Below are 12,897 nucleotides of genomic sequence, written 5' to 3'. Positions count from 1 at the left end.
ATAGAATAGAATAGAATTAAAACCAGAAAATAAATCAAAGGGAAAATTAATGGAATGGAATGGAATGGAATGGAATAGAATAGAATAGAATAGAATAGAATAGAATAGAATAGAATAGAATAGAATAGAATAGAATAGAATAGAATAGAATGAGAAACAGAAAATAAATAGAAGGGAAAATTAATGGAATGGAATGGAATGGAATGGAATGGAATAGAATAGAATAGAATAGAATAGAATAGAATAGAATAGAATAAGAAATAGAATAATGACAGAGCACAAAAGGTGAGGGAGACAGAGGACAAAGACCTGGAAACAGGCTCTGGAAAATGAAAACACCTTTGTGCAGGTATTGTTTACTTCTATTCAAAAAAACTCTAGAAATGGTCTTTGTAAAAATTGCAGGAATACTCAAGGGGGAAATAAGAATAATCATATTTCTGTTAATCCTGACATGATTAATGGTGCAGCATTTGTGTATCCTTTATGAAATGATAGAGCAACAGCAGCTCAGACACCATCCCAACTGCACAGCTGCCATGGTGACAGTACCCTCTCCCTGGTGTCTGCTGTGAGATGTGACCAGAAATAAGCAAAGCAGGCTCCTACTTAGGGGAAAGAAAAACTTTATTTAAAAAAAAAAAAAACTTTATTAAAAAACTACAAAGAAGGAAAAAAAAAAACCCCACAGAAAATGAAAACTGCACAGAGACATCTCCTCTTGCTCCTCCCCACCAAATTCCCAATACATTTACATTTCCCAAATCACCAGCTCTTGGTCTGGCACCACCCTTTGGATAATCAAATCCTCAGTTCATCAAGAGGAGAATGAGGAGTCCTTCCGTGTGCCATGGGCTTCTCGTCACATGTGGCACTGCCTGGAGATCCTTTTGTCGTTGTGACACCTTCCTTGCATGGCCAGGGCTCTCACCCCTGTGCCTGGGCCAGGGCAGCTTCCAGGGTTGTCTCTTTAAGGATGCCTTGTCCCACTCCAGAAAGGCACGGTCTCTCCTTTGGGACATCTGCCCCCCCTGTTTCTGTCACACCCCCTGGGGCTGAGGGGTACCCACACTGAATCCTCCTGCTTCTGAGGCACTGCCTCCCCCTGAATGCAGTCTGTGTCACAAGGAAACAGTCCATGGCTGTACAAAAGAGTCCAGCAAAAATGCCACTCCATCTTCTCCATTCCTCCAACATCTCTCTCTCACTTGCCCAGACCCTCATCAATGGCCCATTTCCTTCTTCATCCTCTACTCTTATCTCTCTTCTAGGAAGGGTTAATGTTCTGTGAAGGGAAGGGTTAATGTTCTGTGAAGTTTTCATTGTCCACAAAGGGTTAAAAGCTCTCACAGCAGCACATGATATCAAATTCCAAGATAACAGTCCCAGGCAGGCTCTCTCTCTCTCTCTCTGGGGTTGGGGGCTGTCCCACGGCTCCTGGGCTCTCTCTCACTCTCCCACCCTCCACCCTCGGGGGCAGGCCCACCTCTCCCATGGCTTTCCCCTCCAACTCTTCCCACCTGAAATTCACACTGAGCTTCCTCCGCAAGTGCTTTGCTTTTAACCCCTGGGTGTGCTCTCAGAGGCGTCCAAACGTCCCCAGTGGCCACACCAGGTGCCAATATTAAAATCTGAACACATATTGGTGACCACAGCATATCCCAGAAATCTTATTTCCTGTGAAACCACCACAAGTGTTAATAAGGCTGATTAATTAAGAAAACTACTCACCCAAAGGAGTCCCAACAGCTGCTGCAGCTCAGGTTTCCATCCATAGGCCAATGTTTCCCTTGACAGAAAAATTCTGATTGTAGAAGTCTTGACTATGACTAGAAGCTGTTGATGATTTCTCTGGAGTTACATTCTGGAGAAAGCTAATCAGAAAAAGGAATAAAATTATTCCTAAAGAGAACAAAACCATAATTATTTAATGTCTGAATAATGAGGATACCAACTTAAGCACTTACCAGTGTCAGCAGTGTCTGTAAACTCAGGATAAAAATGCTAAATAAACAGAAAGATAAATTTGTAAACTTTAAAGACAAATTAATTACAGAACACTGAAACCAATGAGAGTAAATTCAAAGGGAGCAACAACATCACAGACTCAAGGAGAAGCAAGTGATGCAAAACTGCAATGAAGGGTAGATGGAAAGAAAGAACTTTGAAGAAAAAAGACCAAGGCAGATGAAGACAATAGAAAAACTAATGAGCAACTGGAAAATGAAGCTGAAAATGGAGTTTAATCAGATATTGGAACCAGCAGCATTGACAGTCCAAAAGGTCACACAGGAAACTGGTATTACTCAAAAAACAGGAGGAGGTATAATGGGAGGGATGATAAAGTCATTCCAGGGGTGCAGAAGCTGTCAGAAAGTGAAGGGCACAGCCAGAGAGAGCAGAGGGGAAAAAGAAGGAGGTCTGTAAATGGTGCAGGAGAGAAATTGTACCAGAAATGTTAACATAAGGGAAATGACATGCCAAGTGCCCCTGGCTTTTCACAGCACTTCGGTTCCAACACAAGCACCAGTCCCTGCCCACTGTGAGGCTGAACACTGCACACTAAACAAGCACCAAAACCTCCATCAAATCTCAACTCTGCCCATCATTTCTCTCTGCTGCTGTGTCACTTACGAAGTTCTTTGCTGAGAAATCCAAAGACTGAAGCAACATATTATAAACCAATGAAAAGTCATCACAATCAGTTTAATGAAGTGCACAGAATAGCAATTGATCATGTCAATAAAAATAAAACAATTAATTTTACATCAAGTGTGCTTTATTTCCTCCACAGGTATTCTGTTAAATAAAGCACCATATATATACTGCCAGGCCACAGCTAAAGAGGATTCTTTACAGAATCAAATTTCTTGTGGTTGTTTAGTATACAAGTAAACTTAATTTTGATAATAAGAACCACAGCGATCTGAGGCAATCTGCCTCGATTATAAGGTACAAAACTGGCACAGAGGACACCATATTATACACAGTAAAAATGCCATAAGTTTAAATTACATCATACAGGGCCAGGAGGCCCTGTCTCCCAGACAGCCATATTAAATGAAAGCCACTACAGTGAACTCTTAATTACATAAAACATAGCCATTATCTGATTGCCCTTTAAGAAAGTGTACGGTAGATGCAAAATAAAATAAAATTTAAAAAAAATAATCTCGAGTTCTGCCTGACCAAGAATTAAGCATATAAATCTATCTTGCCATTCAAGCAGAGAGCACTGGACAAACTGAAGCACAAAACAGAAATAAGCAAAACTTATACAAACAGCATTTTTTGGGGGAAGAAGGATTTTTTTTAAAAAAAAAAAAAAGAAGACTTAAAAGCAGACATGCTCCATCTAATGTCAAGAAGCAGCTTGGTTTCCTTTCCCGGATATCCGTGTGACCACGTGAATCGTAGACTCAATGGTCCTGCACAGGATGTCTAAAATGTCATGCTGCTGCACGTGACTAAAAAGTCCTCTGGAATGGCCACAACCGATTGATAAATTACTGTCGGGGTCCTGGGGCGGTAAGGCTTGGCCATCGCAGCTCCGCAAGTCCGCCAGGTCGGATAAAACGGCCGAGATGGACGTGGAGGGGAACTCGGGCTCCTCCTCGGCCTCCTTGGCCGCCTGCAGCTCCTTGAGCTCCCGGCACTCCTCGGGGCCGGGCTGCTCCTCGTGCTGCGCGGCCTCCTCGGGGAACGGCGCCTCCATCCTGAAGTCGCGGCCCGAGGCGCTGCCGGGGGACGGCGGCTCCTGCTCCGTGCCGGGGTCGATGATGGACGAGTCGCGGGTCTCGTTGTCCGAGGCGCTGCTGGGGGTCAGCGCCTCGCGGGGCTCGCCCTTGGTGTCACCCGGGTCCCCGGCGTGCTCCTCGTCACTGCTCACCCGCCGCCGCTTCACCGGCGTGGCTCCCTCGTCATCTGCGGGGACACGGCACCGTCACACCCGCCCTGCTCCTCACAGGCTGCAGCAAACACTCATCTGTCTCCTCTCAGAATCTGTGCCATTCAAACTTCAGCTCCACCATAAAATGGGATTTTTGCATACTACTGGGATTCAGAGCTAAACCCACCCTGTATTTTGTATAACAAAATAACATTACATTCATTTGATAGAAGTTCATTAGTGCAACACCAAACCTTTCAGGAACACTGCTCACACCCCCACCCCGCTCTACACAGCACCTCGCAAACACTCATCTCCTCAGAGTTTGTGCCATTCACAAACTTCAGCTCCACCATAAAATGGGATTTCTGTCTAACACTGGGATTTGGGATACTCCTGGGATTGGGCCACTCCCTGGCCCACCCTGTACTTTGTGTAACAAAATAACATTTCATTCGTTTGATAAAAGTTCATTAGTGCAACACCAAACCTTTTCAGAAACACTGCTCACACCCCACCCTGCTCCACACAGCACGTCAGCAAACACTCATCTGCTCAGAGTTTGTGCCATTCACAAACTTCAGCTCCACCATAAAATGGGATTTCTGTCTAACACTGCGATTTGGAGCTAGACCCACTCTGTATTTTGTATAACAAAATAACATTACAATAATTTGATAAAAGGCTCATTTAGTGCAACACCAAACCTTTTCAGGAACACTGCTCACACCCCACCCTGCTCCACACAGCACTCAGTGAATACTCATCTCCTCACAGAGAATCCATGCAATTCACAAACTTTAGCTCCATCATAAAGTGGGATTTTCCTGTACAACTGGGATTTGGAGCCTGTGAATGGCCCACCCTATATTTTGTATAACAAAATAACCTATTACATTAATTTGATAAAAGTTAGTACAACACCAAACCTTTTCAGGAACACTGCTCACACCCCCACCCTTCTCCACTCAACACAGCACTTCAGCAAACATATCCTCACAGAGAATCCATGCAATTCACAAACTTCAGTTCCATCATAAAATGAGATTTTTGTGTACTACTGGGATTTGGAGCTAATGGCCCACCCTGTATTTTGAATAACAAAATAACATTACATTAATTTGATAAAAGGCTCATTAGTGCAACACCAAACCTTTAGTTTTTCTTTCTTTGGCTTCTTGCTCTTGTAATGAGTTCCTCTGTTGCTGACAAGCTCTACATTTGTTTAAAAGCTCTTGTAAAGTTGGGATCAGGGCCGAGTTGAGCTGTTTGGGAGTGTGCACTGAAAGCAGCAAGGCAAGTGCTCGGAGGTCCTGCAAACAGAGAAACAAGGTTTATTTCAAACTGGTGCTTGATGAATCCTGCACACAGAGACTGCAATAAGGAGATGCTGTTCATGTTCTGAGCAGCCCAAAGATCCCATTCTGGATCTGCCTGCTGACCTGAACACAGATCTGTCCTGGAGGTCACAATGCCCTGCTCAGTCAGACACAAAACCCTGCTGGGTTACAGCACTCCCACCATTAATGCTCCTGCAGTGGTTAACACCGTTCCCCACAGCCCAGTTAATATTCCCAACTTCCCATGGCCCCTCCAGGAGCTCAGCTGGGGCAGGGAGTGTCTCACACCTGGCACAGGCACTGAGGAGTTTCTGGAGGGAATGAGCTGCCTCGTGTTCCTTAGAAAACACTCACCCCGTTTAATGTAGAGCTTGCTTTGGAAATTTCAACTCTCTGGTTGCTGAAGTCAGATTCTAGGCTTTGATACTGATTTATTAGATTTGTAATTAAAGTGTTGATTAAGTTGGCACAGTTTGCTTCAGAAAACACCTGCCCTTGCACCTGTGGAAGCAAAGGGGTTTTTTTTAAGCAACAAAAAATTGGAACTGTGAAAAAAAAATCAAAAAAGGAAGCAACATCAGTGCCTGCATTGCTTGGAGTAATAATTACTGCTAAAAGACCACTTACCTTGAGGAGAAAGTGTGTCAGAAAGGTGTAGACAATGTTGTTGTTAAGAAAGGTCCTTTCATCCATCAGAATACATTTGATATATTCTGCAAAAACGGGATCTTCACAGAGGAGCTTCACACAGTTCTTGGACATTGCAGACTGGCAGGGAGAGAGAAGGTGGCAGAGTCAGCACTGAACTGCAGCCAGGCCCACTGAGGAACAGCTCAGCTCTACCAGATGCCAGTGAATGGCACAAAGCAATTACTGACAATTCTTATTGCCCATTTTGCTGTGATGAAGGAAAGGCCAGTTCATCCCCAGCAGTGTGTGACAGGGACAGAGCCTCCTGCTCTGTCAGCCACCCACAGCTCCTCTGCAATCACACCCAGACTCTGACACCTCCTCATTCTTCCTTCACCATCCCAGTGTTTGTGCTACATGAAAAGCTGGAATTTCAGAGGCAGGGTGAGGGGATTTCTGCACCCCCACCACCCTTACTGGGGGGAGCTGCTGTGTTAAGCTTTTGGGGGATGTACAGGGAGCAATCAGAATTTACATCAGAATTTTATATTTGATTTAGCAGGGCTTCTCAGACAGCAGCCACACAGGCAGAGTATTTTGTTGAACACCACCCACCAGTTAGAGCTGTGGGCTCTTTGTTCCACATTCAGTGTGTTTTTCCCCCATTTCCAATCTGTTGGTTCTGGCTCTTACCTGAGTCTGGCACAGCTCAGTCCAGAGTTTGGGGAAGAGTGCAAGGTGAAGAGGCAAACCTTCATAAGCAACCAGGACACCTGCAGTGGCATGAGGGAACAAGTCAGCGTGGGAGAACTCCGTGGGACACAGGCAAATTCCTCAGAAAAGCAGTGCCAAGGTGCCCTGACATTTTATAGGATCACATTCCAAGCATTTTGCATGATCACAAAGCTGTAGTGTCTGTGAGGTTTTCACAGTCCATTTAATAAACACTTGGAAAGTGTGACAAACAACCAGCAGATGGGTGATTCAGGGGATAAAAGGACATTCTCTCATTGCTCTTTGGATGACATTATTGGTGTGACACTCTGGTCTGTGCACACTGAGGAACTTGCCCTTGGGGTTGTGTGGGAACACAAAAATTAAAATATTGTCATTAATTGCCATTGCTGAGATGCTGAGGAATCAAGATGTGATCCAAAGCCATTTAAACTGCCCATCACCCAGAAACAGCCTCCGTGAGTCCTGTATTAAACTCTAAATGTACAATAAGACTGAATTCTCAGTGGTTACCTCAGCTCTTTTCTGTGCAAGCCCAAAACATTTCAGTCCTGTGGGTAAGGCTGCACTTTCTTATACAAAAATAATACCCAAACCAAGTTTCACAAGTTTTCCTTAAAAACTCTGAATATAAAACCTGGTGCAGAAGGACTCGGAGCTATCACACACAGAATCCTGGGGCTGTTTCACCTGGATACTTACTCATTTTCACTAAAGTCTCAGTGAACTTTTCACAGTTGATTGCAACCCGACACAGGAGGTGGATGAACTGGTGGTAGGAGAAGAAATAATCCAGCAGCATCCGGTCGTAAACGTCGTCCTTGCCCTGCAGATTTAAGGGAGCCTCATTCAGCCTCCAAGGCACCAAGGGCACCAAAGGCACAGCTCCCAGCGCCCTGAGCACCCCCTGCCTGCCCCTGCCCTGCAGTGCTCCATCCTGAAATACAGGACAACACTGGGAGCCTCCAGGTGCCTCCTCAGCCAGCCCTTGGCAAGCTCCAGGGTGTGATGGAGGAGGGATGGCAATGCAATTCCTGCCAGGAAAATCTCATTGGAGGCTTCTGAGCCAGCACCCAGAGGGTGCAAAGCTGTGCCAATAGCAGGGCTTGAAGAGGACAAGAAAAGAACACAGTAACTTTGTATCACATACAGACACCTAAATATATAAACACTACTGCTTGTCAGTTGTGATCTGTAGAAATCAGAATTTTCTCAAGACTGAGCTTCAGAGCAGAATTTTCATGAATGTCTCAAACCCAATGATACACATATGTGGATATTTTAATATTTTGGACATACCTAAGCTTAAAATGGCATCAGCCAAAGGAATGGCATCAGAGAGCCACGAGGAAACGTCTAAAACTCCAGCAAAAACTGCAACTTTATACAAAGCAACTGAATGAAAAACAAGCATGCAAACCCACAGGGCAATGTGACTGTGGATGTGGTTCTACAGCTTTAAAAATATTCTCCTTCCTAATGTATTAGGAATTGGATATAAAGGATGAAATACTGTCATGTAACATGACAACTTTCTATATTTACATTATGTAGTGTCACTTCTGGATGCACGATGGGAAACCCACTAGAGAGGCAGTTCCTGGCTCTCTACCATCCTTTCAAACACTTGATTTCTGGCTCTCTACCTCTCTTTTCAAACACAATCAATTTGATGGTGCACAAATAGACACAGCATCATTCTGAAAGCTTTAAAAAAGAAGGGTTACTTACCCTACAGTAACCGTGCTTCTTCGAAATGTGTTGCCCACACAGATTCCCATCTACGTGCACATAGGCCCCATGTGCAGGAGATTGGATTCTTTCTGAATAGCTGTGTCCACTGGGGCTGTGCCTGCACCCAGTGTGTCCTTGCGACCACTGTACCTGAGGGCACAAGGGGTATGGCGGCTTCAACCACCACTCAATTCCTTCACCCGAAAGAATCCCCTAGGACAGGACTCGAGTTAGCACAGCAGGACGAGCACAGAATCTGTGTGGACAAAGCATCTTGAAGAACCACAGTTACCGGCCAGCAAGTAACCAGTTCTCCTGCTTCAAATGATTGTCCATACATATTCCTTTTTGGGTGGGATTCACCTGACCTGACTTTAGCTATCCAAAATCTACAGTCACTGCTGCTCCCTGCACGCCGTGGTGCCCGGGACAGGAAGGAGGGGAGCTCTTTCTCTCCTCCCCGGGGTAGCTATCCATGGCAGGAGCCCCAGAGGAGCTGGATGCTGACCTTTTATCTGTTTTAGATAGGCAAAGTGACGTGAGCTGAATCCCACCGTTGCTGCAGCTGTAACAACGGGATGTGGCAAAGTCACTACGGAGCAGCCCCACCAAAGCTGGCATCCCATCAGGAAGCCCACAGAGGGAAAATGGCAAGTGAAAAGACTTCAAGCCCTTTATGACATTTCAGGCACTGGATTTTACCCAAACAAATAGCGGATTATGCCTCAGCCCCAGCTGAATGGACCCTAATGGAACCTGTAGGGTCTCCCTGGCTGTCTGGAAATAAATCTTAAAATAATGTGAAACCCATTCTAGACAATCCCTGGGTGGTGCCTCAATTTCCTTTATAAATGCCACAGACAGAGTGGGAAACTACCAGAATGTGTGCCATGGGTTTATTTCCTGCCACAAGGCCCAAACCCTTATGGTGCCTGCAGTATGAAGCTGTGTATCCCCAAGGGCAGGGAAATGGTGCTTCTCAAGTGCACATCTAGAATGGAGTATATGAGGACAACACATCTTGAAGAAGAATTATGCTTTGTTCACAAAGAAAAGGTAAATGCATTGAGCTACTGGATTCTGCCAACACCTTCATAAAAATGGGAAAACAACAGAGAAATGATTCTTTCTAGGACCACTTGTTTACATACCTTGCTGGCTTCCACCATGGTGGGCAAGAGGCACATGTTGAGCTCGGGCCGTGGAGGACGAATATTGCTTTTCCCCCCTATTAATTTCAAATTTTCACGACATGGAAAATAAGGTCCAAGAGACACTGTAGTGTAAGTTCGGATAAAATAGGGATAACATTAAAAAGGTCAATATCTGACATCAGCAAGGAACACGACAGAGAAATAACAGTGTAAGAGAACTTCAAAAGACAATCACTGAAATACCTACTTGGGATATTACTGTGGTGGTATGTACAATGATTGTGCTGTAGAAATGGAACCAGAGTATGTAGGAAATCATGAGGACTTAAAAGTACAAGCTCCTTGAGGACATCTACAAACAAAAAGTTGTTTTTGCTATTACAAATTGTTATTTCTTAACAGCAAACAGTTCAACTTAAGGCTCATACATTTGCAAACTCTCTCTTGTATCCCTTTTGCCATGAGCAGCACCTGAGTGTGACACCCCTGGCTCCATCCCAGCTCCCTTCACCTCTGCCCTGGGAGAGACCCTGCTCAGTGCTGCAGCAACCACAGGGAGGGGGGCCAGCCTGGACAGGGAGAACCACAATTACCCTCTTTGCTTCTTCTTTAACAGAGCAGGAATGATGCCTGGAAAAGGGCAACCAGCAGCAGTCAGGAGGACAATGAGAAAATACTCAAAATAGGGGGAAATGCATACAAATCACACAAAAAAGGCTGGTTTGGACACAGTGTTAGGCCTTCACCAGCAATCCATTAAATAATATTAAAAAAGTCTAAAGCAGAAAAAACCTGGGCCTTTCTGAAATAGCTCTGCTAATACAAGAGAGGCATTTGTATGTATTATCTGTGCCTACACTTTAAAAAGCAAATCCATTCCTCTCTACAAGCTATTTATGCTTCAGTTTCACTATGGCACTTCACAGTACTGAATCATAGAAATGATCAGGAAAAGCTGTTTCTCAGAATAACCTGGTCTCCACGCTCCCTTCTGAGGGGGGCTTTAGTTCATGTTAGAATTTTAATCTCAGATTTAGGATTTGACTCTAAACTCAGTGACACCTGAGCTACTCCTCAGTCACTCCCTTACCAGGTGGCCAATCAGTCTCACAGTGACCTGTGGCTTTCTGTGTCCCCAGCCTGCATGCCCTGACAGCACAGGAATGTTCAGAGCCAGCTGCCACACCCAGAGCAGTCTGACAGGACCAGAGGCACTGACAGCTCCACACCAACCATCCCCACCTCCCCTGGCAGAGCCCTTGTGGCATTTCCAGCCCACAGCAGGGCTGGGCAGGACAGCTCTGCAGGGCCAGGACTTACCAATGCAGGCATTTCTCAGCTCAGGAGGGCTGTAGGAATTGAGCAGAGTCAAGAGCTTATGGGCAAATTCAATCCTCTCCTGCCACTGAATGAGAGCTTGCTTCACATCTGCAAGGCAAACATCCCAGGAGGCTGCTTAGCTCATGGCTCAGAAGCTTGTTAGAAAAAGCACAAAATTGTACTGCTGAGGAGTCTCTTTTTCCTCTACCATGGTCTTAATGCTTCTAGGAATTTCTTAAATCTCATTGGTCTACTGCTGTTAAATTGATGACATCTAGTTTGCTATTAAGTCAGTAATTTAATAAGTAACAATTTAATATCCATTAACAGACACATATTCTACTGTACAGCAAGTTTTAAAAAACAGCTAGTAAGCAAGAAAAAACATCAGGGTTTGGGTGAGGAAAATGAATTCAGAAACAAGAGTTATAATCAAACCTTTTCTTTGCAGGTAGGGCCGTGTGGATTTCAGAACAGAGAGGAAAATGGACAGGAGCTCCACCAGGTCTCCAGTGACATGGCAAGCTGTGGCCTCGTGGTACATCATGTGCAATGTGTTAAAGGACTGGGAAGAAGAAAAAAAGTGCCAAAATTTTATGTTGCCAAACTAAGGTAGTGGTCAGTATTCCTTTTCTTATCCTGCAGATAGATTTACATTTATTTTATGCTCAAACAAGGTATTTTATACTCAAAAAATAGAAGGTGTTGGATATAATCACAAAGTTCTTCATTTGTTTTCCAGGTAAAAGGTTTGTGTTACCAGCTCAAAATAATTACCAAGTTTTCACACCTTTATCTACAACCCAGTGAACAAAATGGCATTTGAGACACAGTATTTTTATATCCCTGTAATCCCAAACTGCCTTAGCCAGCAGACAAAGTGATACAGGAGGTGCACACAGACAGATATAGGAATTTGGGGAAAAAAGGCAGGATTAAGATGGATGCCAGTCGTTTTTCAAAATGCTGCTGAAGGATATATGGCTGTACATCAGATGAATTACTTCTCCTTTTATACCCTGTGGGCAGCTGTGATTTATAGAAACATTGGGAAGGAAAAGCAACTCATTTCTGAACTACAAAAATGCCAGCACAGGATGTAAGAGCAGATATTTAACCTGCTGGGGTATTTGAGAGATAAAGGAGAGCAGCCTCAAACCCTAGAATGCAAACCCTTGCCAGGCCTTTCTGTATTACAGTGAAGACAAAAGACACACAACCACCCTCGAGTGGGAAACTTCCCTGCAAGTGACAACTCCTTCAGGCAAAACACTTCCAGCCAACAAGGGACAGTATAAGGCCTGCTAACCTCAAGCTGGAAAGTAGCATCAATTTAATTTCATTTCATTTCTAGCAATGCTTTACACAGGATAAATTCATTTTATATTAAACACTCTTCACAAACTTAATTATCCATTGTTAGTATGGATGAGGGCTAACTAAGCCCTAAGCTAAACCAAGTTCTTTTTATACATATCTATGTCTGTACCTTGATCTACTTACACTTCATGTATGGATAACCTTACAGCCCAGTTCCTGAACTTTTACACTCACTTTACTGGATGGAGATATTTTCATAACAAAAAGGAACAGATATGCTGGAGTAATTAACCACAATTAATTAATCTATAGCCTTGTATTTATAACAACCTCCTGAAAACTCAATTTTCAAATGGCAACTGCACTGTCTCTGTAATTCCAGCTCTTCCTACTACACTTTTTCCCAGAAAATGCAAACCAGTGACATAAAAAGAGTTAAAAGAACTTTTTATAGAAACCATATAAAAATGGGACTGGAATCAACCTGAAAGCATCACCCAGTCCAGCCACATGACTAAGGCAGACTAAACTATCCTTGACAGATGTTTCCTCCAAGTCCTTCTGACAACTCCCAGTTGTGCTGACTGGTGCCTCCTGCAGCAAAAATCCCATTCCAAAATCCCATTTTCTGCACAGCCACAATTACCTCAGAGCCACTTGTCTTGCACCATGGATTCTCCCAGTTTAAGATCTCTCCTGAATACAGCATCCTACAGGTGCCAACAATGGATCTTGCTTTTATGCTTTCTCCAGCACATGCAGATTTTAATTCTTG

General features: G+C 44.1%; 1 protein-coding gene across 9 annotated transcripts in view; it reads right to left on the bottom strand.

Moving 5' to 3' along the window:
• Positions 1-2,674: 2,674 nt before the first annotated feature.
• USP34 (ubiquitin specific peptidase 34) overlaps positions 2,675-12,897 on the bottom strand; it is a 116,430-nt gene continuing 106,207 nt past the window's right edge. For 5 of the 9 annotated variants that reach the window (XM_054290131.1, XM_054290135.1, XM_054290133.1 and 2 more), the window contains exons 71-81: positions 11,241-11,367; positions 10,803-10,910; positions 9,730-9,834; positions 9,480-9,604; positions 8,326-8,478; positions 7,297-7,420; positions 6,553-6,632; positions 5,857-5,997; positions 5,584-5,730; positions 5,043-5,202; positions 2,675-3,924 (exon numbers count right to left, since the gene is read on the bottom strand). In XM_054290131.1, the coding sequence (XP_054146106.1) occupies positions 3,362-3,924; positions 5,043-5,202; positions 5,584-5,730; positions 5,857-5,997; positions 6,553-6,632; positions 7,297-7,420; positions 8,326-8,478; positions 9,480-9,604; positions 9,730-9,834; positions 10,803-10,910; positions 11,241-11,367 (1,833 nt within the window). In that variant the 3' untranslated portion in view covers positions 2,675-3,361. The remainder of the gene's footprint in view (positions 3,925-5,042; positions 5,203-5,583; positions 5,731-5,856; positions 5,998-6,552; positions 6,633-7,296; positions 7,421-8,325; positions 8,479-9,479; positions 9,605-9,729; positions 9,835-10,802; positions 10,911-11,240; positions 11,368-12,897) is intronic. The other 4 variants (XM_054290136.1, XM_054290137.1, XM_054290139.1 and 1 more) reach the window with 2 other exon arrangements.

This window comes from Melozone crissalis, unplaced genomic scaffold (genome assembly GCF_028551555.1).
Source record: "Melozone crissalis strain CALT ecotype California unplaced genomic scaffold, PUWL_Pcris_2 ptg000081l_1, whole genome shotgun sequence".
Lineage (NCBI taxonomy): Eukaryota > Metazoa > Chordata > Aves > Passeriformes > Passerellidae > Melozone > Melozone crissalis.
This window is presented reverse-complemented; position numbering and strand designations above follow the sequence as displayed.